Source organism: Opisthocomus hoazin, chromosome W (genome assembly GCF_030867145.1).
Source record: "Opisthocomus hoazin isolate bOpiHoa1 chromosome W, bOpiHoa1.hap1, whole genome shotgun sequence".
In the NCBI taxonomy this organism is placed as follows: Eukaryota; Metazoa; Chordata; class Aves; order Opisthocomiformes; family Opisthocomidae; genus Opisthocomus; species Opisthocomus hoazin.
In genome coordinates, this window is record NC_134453.1 from 24,251,243 (window position 1) to 24,271,121 (window position 19,879).

General features: G+C 48.1%; 1 protein-coding gene across 8 annotated transcripts in view; it reads left to right on the plus strand.

Moving 5' to 3' along the window:
• LOC142365550 (ubiquitin-associated protein 1-like) overlaps nt 1–19,879 on the plus strand; it is a 62,204-nt gene that overhangs the window by 34,331 nt on the left and 7,994 nt on the right. For 7 of the 8 annotated variants that reach the window (XR_012766488.1, XM_075446406.1, XM_075446407.1 and 4 more), the window contains exons 3-5: nt 1,283–1,407; nt 8,373–9,302; nt 19,545–19,580. Coding sequence is in view for 7 of the 8 variants with exons in the window: in XM_075446406.1 (XP_075302521.1) it covers nt 1,283–1,407; nt 8,373–9,302; nt 19,545–19,580 (1,091 nt within the window). In the remaining variant the exon portion in view is untranslated. The remainder of the gene's footprint in view (nt 1–1,282; nt 1,408–8,372; nt 9,303–19,544; nt 19,581–19,879) is intronic. The other variant, XM_075446412.1, reaches the window with a different exon arrangement.

The window sequence follows — 19,879 nt, forward strand, 5'->3', positions numbered from 1 at the left end:
TAGTATGAGAGCTCAAGTGACAACAGCACATAAACATTTAACTCCAAATTAACAGGATGTTCCTGTTTTCAAAAGCTGTTCGTCCTGTGGCTGCCTTGTTGTATATGAGTCAACAGTGAAGGAACACAAACAGTGCTTAAACTGTCATCTGAGTATGAAAATGGGTCAGATAAAAATGGCAAGTCACAGCTCACTGAGCAAGAGGTTAGTCACTGAACACCATCTTAATGTTGCCACTAATGTCTTTTTGGATCCGCAACACTCAAAGCAAAGTTACAAATGAGTGCTAGAGGAATGCTTCAGATTGTTATACACAGCTAGAAACCTTGTCTGTAATTCCAAAAGCTTAGACCAGTGATCCAAGAAACCCCTTTCAGTTAATTGAGAAACTGAGTGCAATTTATATTGTGTGTTTTCTAATACTTCTTCACAGCAGCTCAAGGAAAACAAATCTATCGTCTGGCTTCTTGGAGGTGATTGAGCTCTAAGTGATTCTGCCTCATGAGTTTACAGGATGCCTGAAGGCAGGGTTTCATCCTAAAACACTTTAAATATACATGTAAGTGATAGATATAAAGGACAGATTGAGTACCATGAAATAAGTCTGAGGCTTCTCACTGGAGTGATCACAAATCAGACAGCTGATTAAGTTAGATTGCCTTGTTTCAAAAATCAGAATTGCTATGCTAAATAGTCTTGAGGTATTTCACTGTGTTTTGGTTAAAGTGGAGCATCTAGACTTTGGGTCACTTTGCCCTTGTGACCACTTCTGTCCAAATGTTACTTCCTACTTGTATGCCAAAACCTGGATTTTAGTTTGTATTAGCTGCTATGAAGCTAGGTTATTTTAAAGCCTGTTTTGAATATGACAAAAACGATGGATCTTTTTATAGAGGCATAACAGAATACAGTGTTCAGGATAGCTTCAGCTTCTAGTTTTGTAGACATAGTCTTGTCACAAGGGAAGCTAAAATATTGGATATATTGACTTCAAAATCTGTTCAGTTGTTGGATTGTTGTGTGTTTGGTTTTTTTTAAATAGTTATGAGCTAGAACATTAAAAAAAACCCAAACAAACAACAAAAAACAGAACCAAAACTGAGGCAATGAAGTATAAACAGATTCAATGTGTTTCCGATCAAGTAACTTCCTTTGTATTGAGTCACCTGGTGTAGTTGGGACAGCAGAGATAAAATAGCTTCCAAATACAGAAATGTGAGTCTTAATTGAATCCATTAAACTTGTAAGGTTTTTTCGATACAATTTCTGCTTTGGATCTTAGGGCCTTTCAGTTATCTTGATGATGTCCCATTTAAGATAGGAGACAAATTCAAAACCCCGGCGAAGGTTGGATTACCCATTGGTTTCTGTCTGCTTGATTCTTCTCAGCTTGTCAGAGAAGCCCAGGTAAGTAATGTGTTTTGTCTTTCTGCTCTTTTCTTCCTCACCCCTGGCCCCCAACATCTGGTGCTGTAAATTGCAAGTAGTCACAGTTTGCATGCATGTTCAAATGTTAGTCATGTCGGTCCTGTACTGTCATTTCGTATGCCAGACACTAGTTGCAGAAGATCTGTTAGAATGTATAGAAAGATAAAAATATGATAGGCCATGCAAAAAGTTTCTACTTCTTATTGCTTTAAAAAGCCTAATAGCATTTATTTTAGTGTATCTACTTCAAAAAAGCACAATGTTTTTGTGTAATAGTTATAGGTCTAAATGTTACCCTAACTAAATTTGAGTAGCATTTTTAAGAGGAAAAATGGTAAGAACTGATACACCCATGCTATGGCATACTTGCAGAATCTTGTTTGAGGGTAACAAGTGTTTCTATGACCATGTTTTATGGGTTCTCACAATAGTCGGGTGAAGAAATAAATTTTCAGTTCTTGTTTTCTGTGCATTTCTGAGTGGGAATTATTTTCCAGCTCTAGGGCAAACAGGTTACAGCTTGGTACGGATGGCTTCCAGGTCTTTGAGGAGTGTGTCTCTGTCACCATAAACTCTTGGTAGCATAAAATCAATTGCTTTTGCATACATGTTGAAAATCTAATCTTCAAATGCAGGTTGTGATACAGGAAATTTAATTCACAGAATCACAGAATCACAGAATCACAGAATAGTAGGGGTTGGAAGGGACCTCTGTGGGTCATCTAGTCCAACCCCCCTGCCGAAGCAGGGTCACCTACAGTAGGCTGCACAGGATCTTGTCCAGGCGGGTCTTGAATATCTCCAGAGAAGGAGACTCCACAACCTCCCTGGGCAGCCTGTTCCAGTGCTCCGTCACCCTCAGAGGGAAGAAGTTCCTCCTCATGTTCAGACGGAACTTCCTGTGCCTCAGTTTGTGCCCATTGCCCCTTGTCCTGTCACTGGGCACCACTGAAAAGAGCTTGGCCCCATCCTCCTGACACTCACCCTTCAGATATTTGTAGGCATTTATAAGGTCCCCTCGCAGCCTTCTCTTCTTCAGGCTGAACAAACCCAGTTCCCTCAACCTCTCCTCGTAGTGGAGATGCTCCAGTCCCCTCACCATCCTTGTAGCCCTCCGCTGGACTCTCTCCAGTAGCTCTTCATCTTTCTTGAACTGGGGAGCCCAGAACTGGACACAGTACTCCAGATGAGGCCTCACCAGGGCAGTGTAGAGGGGAAGGAGAACCTCCCTCGTCCTGCTGGCCACACTCTTCTTGATGCACCCCAGGATCCCATTGGCTTTCTTGGCAGCCAGGGCACACTGCTGGCTCATGGTTAACCTGTCGTCCACCAGGACACCCAGGTCCCTCTCCACAGAGCTGCTCTCCAGCAGGTCCACCCCAAGCCTGTACTGGTGCATGAGGTTGTTCCTCCCCAGGTGCAGGACCCTGCATTTGCCCTTGTTGAACCTCATCAGGTTCCTCTCTGCCCAGCTTTCCAGCCTATCCAGGTCACGCTGAATGGCAGCACAGCCTTCCGGTGTATCTACCACACCTCCCAGCTTGGTGTCATCAGCAAACTTGCTGAGGGTACATTCTAACTCTTCATCCAGGTCGTTGATGAAGAAGTTAAACAAGACTGGGCCCAGTACTGACCCCTGAGGGACACCACTTGTCACCAGCCTCCAACTAGACTCAGCGCCGCTGATGACAACCCTCTGAGTTCTGCCATTCAGCCAGTTCTCAATCCACTTCACCGACCACTCATCCAGCCCACACTTCCTCAGCTTCCCCAGGAGGATATCATGGGAGACTGTGTCGAAAGCCTTGCTGAAGTCAAGGTAGACAACATCCACGGCTCTCCCTTCGTCTACCCAGCCAGTCATGTCATCGTAGAAAGCTATCAGATTGGTCAGGCATGATTTCCCCTTGGTGAATCCATGCTGACTACTCCTGATAACCTTCTTTTCTTCCACTTGCTTCATGATGGCCTCCAGGATAAGCTGCTCCATCACCTTTCCCGGGATGGAGGTGAGGCTGACCGGCCTGTAGTTCCCTGGGTCCTCCTTCTTGCCCTTTTGGAAGATTGGAGTGACATTGGCCTTTCTCCAGTCCTCGGGCACCTCTCCTGTCCTCCAGGACCTCTCAAAGATGATGGAGAGTGGCTCAGCAATGACATCCGCCAGCTCCCTCAGCACTTGTGGGTGCATTCCATCGGGGCCCATGGATTTGTGGACGTCCAGATCGCTTAAGCGATCCCTCACACAGTCCTCCTCGACCAAGGGAAAGTCGTTCTCTTTGTAGGCTTCATCTCTTACCTCCAGGGCCTGGGATTCCTGAGGGCCAGTCTTAGCACTGAAGACTGAAGCAAAGAAGGCATTCATTAGCTCTGCCTTCTCCGCATCCTCCGTCACCAGGACACCCTCCTCATTCAGCAGCGGCCCCACGTTGTCCCTAGCCTTCCTTTTGCTGCTGATGTAGTTGAAGAAGCCCTTCTTGTTGTTTTTGACATCCCTTGCCAGCTTCAATTCCAGGTGAGCCTTGGCCTTCCTCGTCGCATCCCTGCATGCTCTCACTACGTTTCTGTACTCTTCCCAAGTGGCCTGTCCCTCTTTCCACATTCTATGCACCTTTCTCTTCTGCCTGATCTCCGCTAGAAGCTCCTTGTTTAACCATGCAGGTCTCCTGCCTCCTTTGCTCGATTTCTTTCTCAGGGGGATGCATTGCTCCTGTGCATGGAAGAAGTGTTGTTTAAAAAGCGACCAGCACTCATGGACCCCCCTGCCTTTGAGAGCCCTGGCCCACGGGATTCCTCCCAGTAGCTCCTTGAAGAGGGCAAAGTCAGCCCTCCTGAGGTCCAGGGTTTTGATCCTGCTTATCGCCCTGCTTCCTCCACGCAGGATCCTGAACTCGACCATTTCATGGTCACTGCAGCCGAGTCTACCTCCAACCTTCACGTCCTCCACCAGTCCCTCCTTGTTTGTTAACACGAGGTCCAGCAGCGCGCCTTTCCTTGTTGGTTCCTCCACCACTTGCATCAGAAAGTTATCATCGATGCTCTGTAGGAACCTCCTGGATTGCGCCTGCCTAGCTGTATGGTCTACCCAGCTGATGTCAGGGTGGTTGAAGTCCCCCATGAGAACCAGGGCCTGTGACTGTGAGGCTGCTTGCAGCTGCCTGTAGAAGGCCTCATCAACCTCCTCCTCCTGGTCAGGTGGCCTGTAGTATACACCCACCGTAATGTCACCCTTATGAGCCTGTCCCTTAATTCTAACCCACAAGCTTTCAACTTGTTCCTCATTTGCCCCCAGGCCAAGCTCAATGCATTCCAGTTGCTCCCTCACATATAGAGCAACTCCCCCACCTCTCCTTGTTGGTCTGTCTTTCCTAAAGAGTCTGTAGCCATCTATGACAGCATGCCAGTCATGCGAGTTGTCCCACCACGTTTCTGTGATGGCGACCAAGTCGTAGCCGTCCTGCTGTATAATGGCTTCCAGCTCCTCTTGTTTATTGCCCATACTACGTGCATTGGTGTAAACACACTTGAGCTGGGCTGTCAATCTCACCCCTGGCCTTGGCACTCCAAGCCTAGGCTCATCCCTAGTGAGCTGGGCAGTATCCCCTTCCCCCTTCGAACCTAGTTTAAAGCCCTCTCAATGAGCCCCGCCAGCTCGTGGCCAAGAATTCTTTTCCCCCTTTGTGATAGCTGAGCTCCACTTGTTGCCAGCAGGCCCGGTGCTGTGTATACCTCCCCATGATCAGAAAAGCCAAAATTTGACCGATGGCACCAGTCCCTGAGCCACCTGTTAACCAGGTGAGTTTTCCTGCCACTTTCAGTGCTGTCCCCTGCCACTGATGGGATGGAGGAAAACACCACCTGCGCCCCTGATCCCTCAACCAGTCGCCCCAGTGCCCTGAAGTCCCTTTTGATGGCCTTGGGACTTCTTTCTGCTACCTCATCCCCGCCAACCTGCATTACCAAGAGGGGGTAGTAATCAGAAGGCCGCACCAGACCAGGGAGTTCCTTAGCAACATCCCTAACCCGGGCCCCAGGGAGGCAGCAGACTTCCCTGTGGGATGGGTCCGGTCGGCAGATCGGGCCCTCTGTTCCCCTCAGAAGGGAATCACCTATGACAATGACCCTCCTTTTTTTCTTAGTTGAGGCAGTTGTAATACGTGGGGCTGTCTGACTCGTTCTAGGCAACCCCCTGGATGGAGCCTCACCTTCACCCACATCCTCTGTGGCCAGTCCCTCACATTCCAGAGCCCCATACCTGTTGCTTAAGGGCAACTGGGCAGGTGAGGGAGGCCGGGGGGAAATTCGCTTGCCCCCCCGAGCAGGGACCCGTTTCCATTCCCCCCCATCTCTTCGGTCCCCTCTTTCTGCTCGGTGGCAAGAGGGTTGGGGGTTCTCTGCTTTCTGTGGAGCCGCCTCCTGCTGCCGCTGCCTCAGGGAGGACAGGGTGCGGCTCCACCAGTCGATCTCCCTCTCACACTCCCGGATGCTCCTCAGCCTCTCCACTTCCTCCTTCAGTTCTGCCACCAGGCTGAGCAGGTCATTCACCTGCTCGCACCGAACACAGCCGTTGTCTCTGCTGTCCTCCGGTACGAGCGCCAGGCTCAGGCACTCCCTGCAGCCAGAGACCTGGACACCCGCGTTCTTGCGTGGGGCCTCCGTCTGGGCCCCCACACTCCTTCGAGCAACAGCTTTACCACGGGTGGTAACCATGGCTAGAATATCTCCTGGAAGAGCGATGCCCACTACTTGAGTTGCCAGAAGGGGCGGCTGTACCCTGCCAGTCGCCTTCCCCGCTCGCCCTGCCCGCGCGAACTGCTGCGCAAACTGCTGCGCCGCTCCCGGGCTGCTGCGCCGCCTCTGTTTGCCGGCTCTGTTCGCCCGCGCTCCTGGTCCCTCGCGCTCCCTGGGAGCTGCTCTTATCCCTGAGGGGGTTTGGCCACTGTCACACTCGACTCCGCCCCCGCTGAGTCAGAGCTGCTGCTCGTTGGCACTTCCCGCTTTCCCGCTCGGGGGGGGGGGGGGGGCTGGGGTCTCCTCTCTCTCTCTATTGAACTATATTTTCTCATTTGGATGCATGATTTTCCTTGGTCAGTCCAAACTGATGATTGTTTTCACTTCAGCTGTGACAGATTGTTGTAGGTGGTTCTGCTTTTTTTTGATCCCCTGCAACTCATCCTCTGGAGAGCTGAATATCTCAATAACGTACATTACGGCTTTTTCATTATAACCATTAAATGGTTACCTGATTGTCCTAATACACATATTTCCACCCAGTTAAGCTGATGTGGGAGAGCTAAAGGAGACTCTAATGTCCTATTGCTGGCTTCTTTGTGCTATGTCTCTATTTTCCTGCCAAGCTGAGGTATATATCAGGTATAGTATGCCCAATTGGACTGCAGCACCTTGTATAATATGATGTGACTATGTAGACTATGCATCTCAGAGTGCAGTTTGACTTCTTTACAGCTGTAGTGAGAGCTGTTTAAAAAAAAAAAAATGCAGGGAAGCAAAATTGCCCAAAGCCATATATTTTTATATAAATACCACCCATTTTTTAAAATATTAAAAAAAATACAGCTTTGGTCAATTTGGGGGGGTGTGTGTGTATGTATATATATATTAAAAAAAGTCAAAACATATACACACATGCACAAAACTACTATAGCTCTGTTCAGATAGCAAAGAATGTGTAATGAGTAGTGCCCAGCACTTCTGCCAGTGAGTTGGTTTTCAAAGGCATCTTGCTGATAAATTGTGTAGCATACCTCTTGGAGTCTTGGAGCTAAGGGAAGGGAAAACTGTTATACAGTTGAGACAACAGGTCTCCAGGATCTCACTGGAGCCAGTTATAGGATAGGATGTGACCTAACACATAGCGAGTCCCAGAAAAGCCAAGTAGAGGCCTAGCAAGCTTTGCTGGCTCGTTGCTCTTTAGAGCTAGGAATTTGTGTGACCTAGCAGTCCCATGGCAAGAGTGCTACTGTTTGGTTATGTGCCATTATCATACCCAGATCTGGCACCACTGAACTATTCCTCTGTCCGCAAGTGCCACAAATTATTCAAGACTACGGCAGAGTATTTTTGTATCCAAAGACCAATACGATATTACTCAGTTCCCCCTAAAAGTTTCCTAAGGGACTTGATATTAGTTTTACACCCACTAGTTTGAGGTATTGGTATTCTTACTCCAGTGCCAATGGCTCACCAGCCAAAGGGGATATACTGACTACACCAATGATAACTGCCTGCAGTAGCTGATTTTGCTGGAGTTACTGACATGACAGGATCCCACAAGCTTTTCTCATTTAACATCAGCTCCTTCAGGGCCACGTTAGCACAGGAAGGTATTTGTAAGCTACTCACTACCAGTTTACTGGCCACTGTAGTGATCTGGTTGAGAGGACAAAACTCTGAACAGACTAAATCGACTTAAAACTTAAATATCTTATGAAGAATGAACAGCCTCAAATGCTCTTTAAATCAACACAAAATGTTCTGAGAACACAGCCTATATGTCTTGAATGACTTGTGGACAGGGGGTAGTTCAGTGGTGACAGATCTGAGTGTGATTGTCAATCTAGTAATGCATTAGACTTCCCCTTGCTACTTCTGTTGTCTTGGGGGGAGGGAGTGGGAGGGCTGTGAAACTGATCTTAGGATGATCGGTAGCTCTAAAGCAAAACTAAATGTAGGAAGGAGGCAAAATATGATATTCTAATCCAGACTATAGACAGGTTTTGCTGCTAGAGGCAAAATGAACTGTTTCTAGTGTCTTCTAGCTTTGCCAGTCTGTAGATTACAAGAGATGCTGGGAAAAAATTGATGCCTGTCCATGGTAATTCATGTAGCTCTTATTCTATGTTACTTATGTTGCTGTTAGAAGTGGTGACTGTGATCCTTATAATCTATCTTTTTTCTCCTCTCCTTTCCCCTCTACTCTTGGTCAGTATGACTTCTCACTGGAAAAGAAAACAATCGTGTGGGCTGAAGATATCAAAAAAATTGAAGCTGCCCAGAGAGAAGCCGAACGCAAGGCAGAAGAAGCGCTAGAGAACTCAAAAGCAGCTCCAGAGGTCAGCAACAAAATGGGGTTCTCAGAGGGACTTTGCCCTGAGGCCATTCCTCCTCCTATTAACCCCATCCTTGCTAGCCTGCAGCACAATAATATTCTTACTCCCACACCAGCCAACAGCAGCGCTGTGAAGCAAAAAGTTCTCAGTCCACCTCGTCCAAAAGCAGACTTCAACCCAGCTGATTTTGAATGTGAAGAAGACCCATTTGACAAACTGGAATTAAAAACTATCGATGATAAGGAGGAATTAAAAAATATTCTTGAAATTCATGTTGGTACTACTGGGCCAATTGTTGCCCAGCTGTTAGATAATACTTTGCCCAAAAGAGTGTCTGAGTCTGTGTTGCAAGATGAGAAAGTTCTGGCATCCATAGGAAGGGCCACACTGGACTTCAAGCCCCTTCACAAACCCAATGGCTTTATCACTTTACCGCAGCTGGGAAACTGTGAAAAGATGTCTTTGTCTTCCAAAGTGTCCCTGTCCCCTATCACTTCAGTGAGCAATATCAAATCCCTGTCCTTTCCTAAACTGGACTCTGATGAGAGTGATCAAAAATCATCAAAACTCACAAGCACTTTCCACAGCACTACCTGTCTCCACAATGGTACTTTTCTCAGCTCTTTGCAGACCTGTGCTCAGAGTAAAGCTAGTGAACTGAATGGACACCATGTGGTTGGTCTTTCTGCTCTGAATGAGGACAGTGGCATGGAGACATCAACATTATCCTCTTCATCCAGGCTGCCTTTCCTGGCTTTGTCAACAGTTTGTACAGAAGAAGAATCATCTCAAAGCACAGTGACTATGGTAAGCATGCAGTGGATTAGAATCGGGGTTGCTGGGGAGATGTGGAGGTGCAGAGGCAAATGTTGCTCCTAAAATGTCCTGTGGCTTTAGGTTCATTTAATGGGAGTGGTATGTAGATCACGTGTGGTAGTTCCTCTTCATTTACATGGCAAATTGATCAATCAAACAGGTCTTTATGCTGGCAGTTCTGAACTTCAGATTATTACTCTGCAGATTTCCCTCAAATCTGGTATTTTTAGACTAATTCTGGTGACTTTTCTTTCAGCTCTTGTTGTTCATAGTTGCACACCTTTGAGCTAAGCGTATGAGATCCTCTTTGTACAGTCCTGCATTCTGTCTTATCCAACTGAGATATACCAGATTCTGAACTGTTCTTAGGTTTTGAGTTAAATCTCTGCTAGATTTGTTGCTTGGCTTGCTTATTTGTTTGCTGGAAATAATGGGAAATGCAGGCTTTTCAAGGAACAGAAGCAATAACAGATCAAAAAACATACATGCTGTGTCATTCGGGGAAGAAAAAAGTGCTTGACGTTGACCTGCAGTGAAAGAATTAAGCAGTATTGAGGATCATCTCGGATCACTAATGTTACAGTTGATTGCTGTACGGCTCTGAGAATGGAGTTTGATGCTTCATTTCCTCAAACTTGTAGCAAGTTCTAAAATTACTTTGGGGACGCTTCATGCCAGTTGTTGTCTTTGTCTCTTTGTGAATAAGAGCAGAGATTTGAGTAAGCTTGTGGACTTTTTTTCCAAAGAACCTAAGATCTGGACACCAATACTCATGAAGCCTAGCGGAAACTGTGTAGTCATATCCTCTAGCTGGCTCTAAAATAATCTGGCTTCTTCTGTCCAATATAAGTGGTGCTTCAGTGGTTCTGTGGCCTTACTGGTATACTGTAAGTTTTTGTGTGACACCATGTGCTCTGAAACAAGTGACACTGCTTCTCTCCTGTTGTTCTTTCTCTGTTCTCTCTAAATGCATTATTAATTGCGAAATGCGGTATTCTGGCAAGTAGTGTATTTGTCAGAGCACAGCAGAACAACTGTTGATTGATCACTAGAACAAATTTAATACAATAAACTTTGTCAGAAGCAACAATGTGCTGAGCCAACTGCTCACTGCTACAGATCACAGGTTTGAGAGGCAATTGTACGATCGTGCGTAGCTCAGAGGTGAAACCTTGAAGTATGACACATGACACATCTCTAGGTTTTAACATGAAATATCACAACTAGATAGATGGGCATTCAGATGGCCAAATTTTCACTCTAATTATTCAAATATCTGTGCTGGATTAAAACTTATTAAAGACCAAGAGGGAAGGTGTATTCTTGAGAATGCTGTAAAGGAAGATACAAACTGATAAACAAACAAAAAATAGTCTTACTAGGGGAAGTAATGAAGATCTTCCTTTGAAACTATTTCTGCTTTGGAAGTAGCAAACCAACAAATAAGTATGCTGACAGAACTAGTTCTTCATGTTTCAATTCCAAGACTTCAGAATATACTTGTTTCATATTTCCACAATATGGTCCCAGTGGCTGGAAAATGACAGCTGAGTTGCAAGAAATTGAAGTAAATGTAACAAAAATCCTCAGAGTATGAAAATGATAGAGGGAAGTCAGTCATCTCTGTCTGGGAACAGAAAGGTTATGTGTCCCTTTTCTTCAAGGTTACACAAGTGTTGGTATCGATGTAGTTTGAGAGTTAGCATGACTAGGCCGCTTAAGCGAAACAGCATAGCTGGACAGGCCACTGGAAAGGACAGCTAAGAATAACAATTGAGAAAGTTCTGATAGTGCACATGATGTGGGTTAGCAAAAACAAGATGTGTTCAAGGAAGTGCAGGCAGTCTGTTGCTATTAGCGTTAGTGCATAGTTACCAATCATAAGGGAATGTTGGGCACGTGAACAGCGCGTGATTTATGTCTGTAGACTATCCAAATAAGCGTGATCGTGTGTGCAGATATGAAAAATGTATATAACCACGCCAGCAGACCAATGAATTGAATCGACTGTGCATTGTATCAATGTGTGAGAGTCATTCCTGTCCCTGCATGGATGCTGAAACTCAGCAGACAAGAATAAGCCTGTCCTTTTTAAAAAGCCTCAGGACAATTGTATATCGCAGTGTATATCACGGTGATTTTGTATATAAATTTTTTATCTCACAAGACTAGAAATTGTAACTTTGGATTTGGAGTTACCACTGGATTTTATGCTTTACTAGTGAATTGGATCTAAGGTTTTTTTGGATGGAAATTGACTTGATTTCTCTGAGGCTGCACTGATTCTGTCCTGAATTCTTCTCTGAATTTTTTTTTTTTTTTTTTTTTTTGAAGCTGTCTTGGGTTCGGCCAGGACAGGGATAATTTTCACTGGAATCCAGGAAGGGACACAGCTGCGCAGGCTGACCCCACCTGGCCAAACAGAGCAGGGTGTTCCATACCATGTGCTGTCATGCTGGGTTCCGGTGGGGGGGAGCGGGGTGGCGGGGACTCACTTGCAGCTCGGGAGTGCGCGCTCTGTGGGTTGTGCGGTTTGTGTTGTGTTTTCTCCTTATCTGTACTGTTGTTGTTCCTGTTCCCTTTGTTTGCTGTTCTGTTAAACTGCCCTTATCCCGACCCACTGGTTTTTGCCTGTTTCTTCCCATTTTCCTCCGCACCCCAGCGGGGGGAGGGGCGGCCGCGTGGCACTTTTGTTGCCGGCCGCAGCCAAACCATAACATTAAATTTGGCGCCCAAGCGTGGGGCGGGGATAATGGCAGGGCTGAGCAGCAGGTGTTAAAACAGCTTTCTTAGATTTTTGTTAAAATTTATTATACGCATTTACTGTGTTAGTTAAATAGTCGCCGGTAAAAATGTTGCTGACTTTGATCAGATGGCTGTGGTATTTGAATCCTTACTTGCACTATGTGTTCCCTGTGGTGCTGTTCATCATCGCTGGGAAAAAGATCAGGATGACGGTTCTGCTGTACTGTACGATATCGAGTTATGACACGATAACATCACTGTGCATGAAATTAGGCTTGTAATTGCATGCAGCACTGCGGTCATTTCCATACCTCGGATCCTATGTCTTAGAATTTGTTAATAATCAAACCCAATCTGTGGGGAAAACTGGAGGGGATACCTTCCCCCACTTTTTCACCCCCCCTCTCTCCTCCAGGCTGGTCCTAACGGCTTTTGAGAATTTTGAGTACCCATGGGATGCTCAGGCCAGCATGCTCCTACTGTTCTGCCTCCTGAATGGGTTTCAGGTTTTGTTTAGGGTTAAACACGTCGTTAAGAACATTTGGCAGAGACCTGCCCCGGGCCTGGATAGCTGTCAGTGGCTGGGTGTGTGGGACAACATGGGCAAGTACCTAGGGCAGTGGGCACCCCCGATGTTTTTTAAACTGACCCCTGAGCAAGTGCAGAATCCAGACAAACTAGTAAAATATCTGCAAAAAGTGTGCTGCCACCCTGGGAACTCCAGAGAGACACAAATCACCGCAATGTGCTGGGGTCTGGCCCACGCCTACCGAGCTACCCTGTTCAACACTGTTCAGTGCCCTAAAGGGGAAAGGGGGGGGAAACGAAGCGGCAGGCACTGCGACTGGCGCTGCCCCCCCAGCCAGCCCTGCAGCCCCTCCAGCCCAGCAGGCAGTCACAGCCCCCCCGACCGGCACCACCGCTGCTACTGCCACAGCCACAGGGGGAGCCCCGGTTTGCCCGGCAGGCACAGCAGCTGCTCCAGCCCCAGCTCCGGCTGCAGGCATCGCGACTGAGCCCAATGACCAACCTGTGCCAGTAGCAGTCGCCCCTGTAAAACTAAAGAAAGACACAAAGAAATCAGATCGCTCCGGGAAGGATAACAATGAGCCAGGGTCATCGTGGGAGATAGAGACAGAGATCATCACCCGGTCCCTGTCCCTGAGTGAGCTGCGAGACATGTGTAAAGATTTCAACCGCCACCCAGGCGAACACATTGTCACTTGGCTGCTGCGGTGCTGGGATAACGGGGCCAGCAGCTTGGAATTAGAGGACAAGGAAGCCAAGCAGCTGGGATCCCTGGCCAGGGAAGGGAGCATTGACAAGGCCATTGGGAAAAAGGAACAAGTCCTCAGCCTCTGGAGGAGACTTCTGTCAGGCGTGAGGGAGAGGTACCCCTTCAGTGAGGATGTTGTATGCTGTCCTGGCAAGTGGACCAATATGGAAAGGGGTATTCAGTACTGAGGGAATTAGCTGTGTGGGAGCTGGTTTACTATGAACCAGACGATGACCAGGTACCCACAGACCCAGATGAAGTCCAGTGTTCACCACCCATGTGGAGGAAGTTTGTATGGAGCGCACCATCCTCATATGCCAACACACTGGCAGTAATAGACTGGAAAGATAAGGAGGCACCAACAGTGGATGAGGTGGCTGTCAGACTCCGGCAATATGAAGAAAGTCTCTCTTCCTCCCTCGTTTCAGCCGTGGTGAAATTCTCCCAGAAGGTCCAGTGACTCAAACAGAGTATTTCCTACTCCCCACCTGTACGGGCCAGTGTCTCAGCTATTAGGGGCAAACGTTTCTCTGCTCAAGAGAGAGTATACAGAGGCTACACACCACAGGGCACCCTGTGGTTCTACCTGCGTGACCACGGAGAGGACATGAGGAAGTGGGATGGAAAACCCACCTCAAGTCTAGAGGCACAAGTGCGTGAGTTGCGAGGTAAAACAATCACAAAAGGGGGTACTGCTAGGAAAAACGCCGCTCCAGTTTCCAGCAGCCAGCTCTCCAGACCAGGTAGGCAGTTTGATCTTGCTTCTGATCCTCTTGAAAGGACCTCCAAGTCATTTTTACAGGAAGTGAGTAGCAAATTCTCTGACGAGGATTAGAGGGGCCCTGCCTCCAGCCAGGTGGAGGAAAGGGACAACCGCGTTTATTGGACGGTGTGGATTCGGTGGCCTGGCACGTCAGATCCACAAGAGTATAAAGCTCTAGTGGACACTGGTGCACAGTGTACTTTAATGCCATCAGATTTCAAAGGGTCAGAGTCCATTTGCGTTTCTGGAGTGACAGGGGAGGTCCCAAGAGCTGAGTGTATTGGAGGCTGAAGTGAGCCTCACTGGGCAGGAGTGGCAGAAGCACCCCATTGTGACTGGCCCCGAGGCTCCGTGTATCCTTGGTATAGACTATCTTAGGAGAGGGTATTTCAAGGACCCAAAGGGGGTATCGGTGGGCTTTTGGCATAGCTGCTTTGGAGACGGAAGAAATTAAACAGCTGTCCATTTTGCCTGGTCTCTCTCTCGGAGGATCCTTCCGTTGTGGGGTTGCTGAGGGTGGAAGAACAACAGGTGCCAATCGCAACCACAACGGTGCACCGGCGACAATATCGTACCAACTGAGACTCCCTTCTCCCCATTCATCAGCTGATCCACCAGCTGGAGAGTCAAGGAGTGATCAGCAAAACTCGCTCTCCCTTTAATAGTCTCATATGGCCAGTGAGAAAATCTACTGGAGAGTGGAGACTGACAATAGACTACCATGGCCTGAATGAAGTCACACCACCGCTGAGTGCTGCCGTGCCAGACATGCTAGAACTTCAATATCAGCTGGAGTCAAAGACAGCCAAGTGGTATGCTACAATTGACATCGCTAATGCATTTTTCTCCATCCCTTTGGCAGCAGAGTGCAGGCCACAGTTTGCTTTCACCTGGAGGGGCATCCAGTACACCTGGTATCGACTGCCCCAGGGGTGGAAACACAGTCCCACCATTTGCCATGGCCTAATCCAGACTGCACTGGAAAAGGGTGAAGCTCCAGAACATCTGCAGTACATCGATGACATCATTGTATGGGGTGACACAGAGGAGGAAGTTTTTGAGAAAGGGGAGAAAATAGTTCAGATCCTTCTGAAAGCTGGTTTCGCCATTAAGCGAAGTCAAGGGACCTGCGCAAGAGATCCAGTTTTTGGGAATAAAATGGCAGGATGGGCGTCGTCAAATCCCAATGGATGTCATCAACAAAATAGCAGCTATGTCTCCACCAACCAGCAAAAAGGAAGCACAGGCCTTCTTAGGTGTTGTGGGTATTTGGAGGATGCACATCCCAAACTACAGCCAGATTGTAAGTCCTCTGTACTACGTGACCCCGAAGAAGAATGATTTTGAATGGGGCCCTGAGAAACGACAGGCATTTGAACAAATTAAACGGGAGATAGTTCATGCCGTAGCCCTTGGTCCAGTCCGGTCAGGGCAAGATATTAAAAAGGTGCTCTACACCGCAGCCGGGGAGAATGGCCCAACCTGGAGTCTCTGGCAGAAAGCACCAGGGGAGACTCGAGGTCGACCCCTGGGGTTTTGGATTCGAGGATACAGAGGATCCGAGGCCTGCTATACTCCCACTGAAAAAGAGATTCTGGCAGCATATGAAGGCGTTGGAGCTGCTTCAGAAGTGGTTGGCACTGAAGCACAGCTCGTTATTGCACCACCATTGCCGGTCCTGGGCTGGATGTTCAAAGAGAGGGTCCCCTCTACGCATCATGCCACCGATGCTACGTGGAGTAAGTGGGTCGCGCTGATCACACAGCGGTCCCCAATGGGAAACCCCAGTCGCCCAGGAATTCTGGAGGTAATCATGGACTGGCCAGAAGGCAAAGAGTTTGGAGCATTGCCAGAGGAGGAGGTGACACGTGCTGAAGAGGCCCCACTGTATAACAAGCTGCCAGAAGATGAGAAGCAGTATGCCCTGTTCACGGATGGCTCCTGTCGCGTTGTGGGGAAGCAGCGGAGGTGGAAGGCTGCTGTATGGAGCCCTACACGACAAGTCACAGAAACGGCCGAGGGAGAAGGTGAGTCTAGCCAGTTTGCAGAGGTGAAAGCCATCCAGCTGGCTTTAGACATTGCCCATCGAGAGAAGTGGCCAGTGCTCTATGTTTACACCGACTCCTGGACGGTGGCCAATGCCTTGTGGGGATGGCTGCAGCAATGGAAGAAGAACAACTGGCAGCACAGAGGCAAACCCATCTGGGTTGCCCCATTGTGGCAAGATATTGCTGCCCATCTGGAGCAGTTGGTTGTAAAAGTCCGTCACGTGGACGCCCACGTCCCTAAGAGTCGGGCCACTGAAGAACATGAAATCAACCAGCAGGTGGATCAGGCTGCCAAGATTGAAGTGGCTCAGGTGGATCTGGACTGGCAACATAAGGGTGAACTGTTTCTGGCTGGGTGGGCTCATGACACCTCAGGCCACCAAGGAAGAGATGGAACATACAGATGGGCTCGTGACCGAGGGGTGGACTTGACCATGGATATCATTGCACAGGTTATCCATGAATGTGAAACATGCACTCTAGTCAATCAAGCCAAGCGGGTAAAGCCTCAGTGGTATGGAGGACGATGGCTAAAATATAAATATGGGGAGGCTTGGCAGATTGACTACATCACACTGCCACAAACCCACCAAGGCAAGCGCTATGTGCTGACAATGGTGAAAGCCACCACCGGATGGCTGGAAACCTACCCTGTGCCCCATGCCACCGCCCGGAATACCATCCTGGGCCTTGAAAAACAAGTCCTGTGGCGACATGGCACCCCAGAAAGAATTGAGTCAGACAACGGGACTCATTTTCGTAACAGCCTCATAGACACCTGGGCCAAAGAACACGGTATCGAGTGGGTGTATCGCATCCCCTACCATGCACCAGCCTCTGGAAAGATCGAGCGGTACAACGGGCTGCTAAAAACCACTTTGAGGGCAATGGGGGGTGGGACTTTCAAACACTGGGATACTCATTTAGCAAAGGCCACCTGGTTGGTTAACACCAGAGGCTCCACCAACCAGGCTGGTCCTGCCCAGTCAAAACCTCAGCGCCCTGTAGAAGGGGATAAAGTCCCCATAGTGCACATGTGGAATATGTTAGGGAAGACGGTTTGGGTTAGTCCTGCCTCGGGCAAAGGCAAGCCCGTCCACGGGATTGCTTTTGCTCAAGGACCTGGGTGTACCTGGTGGGTAATGCGGAAGGATGGGGAAGTCCGATGTGTAGTTCATGGGGATTTGATTTTGGGGGAGAATAGTCCATAAATAAATTGTATCAAGTTAATTGTTAAATAACCCTGTCACTGTCTGTTATCACTGTTATAATTGTTATATGTTATACCAGTAGTATTGTAGTAAGAATCATCCAGATTAAAGAAGGATGGACTTTTTGATGAAAACCTAGCAGAGCACAGTGATGATGGGACTGGACCTGGTTTTCAACAACTGGCACCCAGCAACTTCATCAAGATCAACATCTCCTGCAGACTGTGGGCACGGGCCGCACCAGATGCATCAGCTGTGAGCTGCGGATGCAGCAAGTGACCTCCCGTCACCAGACATCACCTCCCCTGCCACGGAAGACCATTACGGCAGATGGAGCCCGAAGTCATGGATTAAATGAACTCAACGGACACTTTAGAGGGATGATCCATAGACTAAGGGAATGATATCTGGAGACAGGAGAAGTGGTGGTAATCAACTGGACAATGGGGGACCTGAGCATGACGTAGATGGAATAGAAGAAGGGGTGGATAATGTCCTGGGTTCGGCCAGGACAGGGTTAATTTTCACTGGAATCCAGGAGGGGACACAGCTTCGCAGGCTGACCCCACCTGACCAAACAGAGCAGGGTATTCCATACCATGTGCCGTCATGCTGGGTTCCGGTTGTGGGGGGGAGCGGGGCGGCGGGAACTCGCAGCTCGGGAGTGCGCGCGGCCGTCCGGGAGAGCGGCTCTGTGGGTTGTGCGGTTTGTGTTGTGTTTTCTCCTTATCTGTACTGTTGTTGTTCCTGTTCCCTTTGTTTGCTGTTCTGTTAAACTGCCCTTATCCCGACCCACTGGTTTTTGCCTGTTTCTTCCCATTTTCCTCCGCACCCCAGCGGGGGGAGGGGCGGCTGCGTGGCGCTTTTGTTGCCGGCCGCAGCCAAACCATAACAGAAACTCACTGGTTTGCTTTTTGAGCCTTGGCAGAGGGAGAAATGACTAGTGAAGACAACAGGTTGGAATTAAACAAAGCTGGTCAGAGACCTGATCAGTATGATGCATTTTATTTGGAGAAATCTGGTTACGGGAGGATGGGGCACTCCTGGTGGACCATTCAGAGCATATACTGCTGCAGTAGCATGATAGGTGTGGGCACACCAGCTGTAGACAGGGCTCCCGGCCTCAGTGTGAGGTCCCTAAAAGTAGGCACAGCGTGCAAGCACATATTGAAAGCATTGTACATCTACTTCTTGAAGGACGCTGAAATGCAAGTTTGAGATGTAAGGGAGTGCAACTGCTGAGCGACCGGTCCTGGCTTTGTCCCCTGCAATTCCTTTAGGTGTTTCCCTCCTCCTCTGGAAGTCACGGACCACAAGCACAGGCTGTCAAGCTCAAGCACATTGAGGAGGAGTTGGTTTTCCTGGACTCTTGAATCTCTGGTGTCAGAAGCACTTTTGGTTTTCCTGGCTGCAGCATCAATAACAAAGCATCATCCTTCAATTTGACAACGAGCTGATTTCAGGGCTACTCCAGACCCCCGTTTCGGTGTATCCCATATCTAGGACAAGGGGCAATGGGCACAAACTGAAGCATAGGAAGTTCCGTCTGAACATGAGGAAGAACTTCTTCACTCTGAGGGTGACGGAGCACTGGAACAGGCTGCCCAGAGGGATTGTGGATTCTCCTTCCCTGGAGATATTCAAGACCTACCTGGACGTGGTCCTGTGCAGCCTGCTCTAGGTGACCCTGCTTTGGCAGGAGGGTTGGACTAGATGATCCACAGAGGTCCCTTCCAACCCCTACCATTCTGTGATTCTGTGAAATGGAGCAGGTGTACAGCAGGGGACGTTACCCAGCCTTGTTGGTGTACTGGGAATGGGATCAAGTGTTGGGGGTTGGTAGAAAAATCACATGCTCTTTTTAGCCAGCATGCCACATTGCTCATATATGGCGTATGAAATACAGTGCTTTGAGCATAGGAAAGGGGTATATATTTCTCTTACCCCTTCTCATGGTCAAAAAAATCAAGGGAAGTCTCTAAATGATCCTTATGATGGGTATTCTATAACTATGCACAACTGTGTAACATCTGCATCTCACATGTGGAAGCCTGGTCAGACCACAAGTCTCCCTAGTATGGTAGACCTATTCCCAGATCTCTTCCATAAAACCCTTCTCCTTGAGCTGTAGCAAATTCTGCTCACTGGTGCATAATTTTATAGTCATTTTATTCACGTGTTGTCCAACAGGTACACCCAGACTACAAGGAAACAGAAGTCCCCATGGTAAGTTCCGAAATACCTGTGTGCTTGCACTGGATTGTGTTTCTGAAAATCTCCAGAAGTAGTGTTCCTTTGAGTACAGAAAATCATAGGTGGTGAGTAAACTTGGGGTGAAGGAAGCAATCTCCATGCTTCCTCTGAGGTACAGGGTTTGACTATATCATAAAGTTTGGTACTGAAAGGCTTTTGTCCACTGGTAAGAGAGGGTATATTGTGAAGAATCTGGGTTGTTGATTGTTGTTTTGAGGGTAAAAAAGTCTGACTCCCACCATACTCTATGTGCACTGTTTGGTTTCATCCTA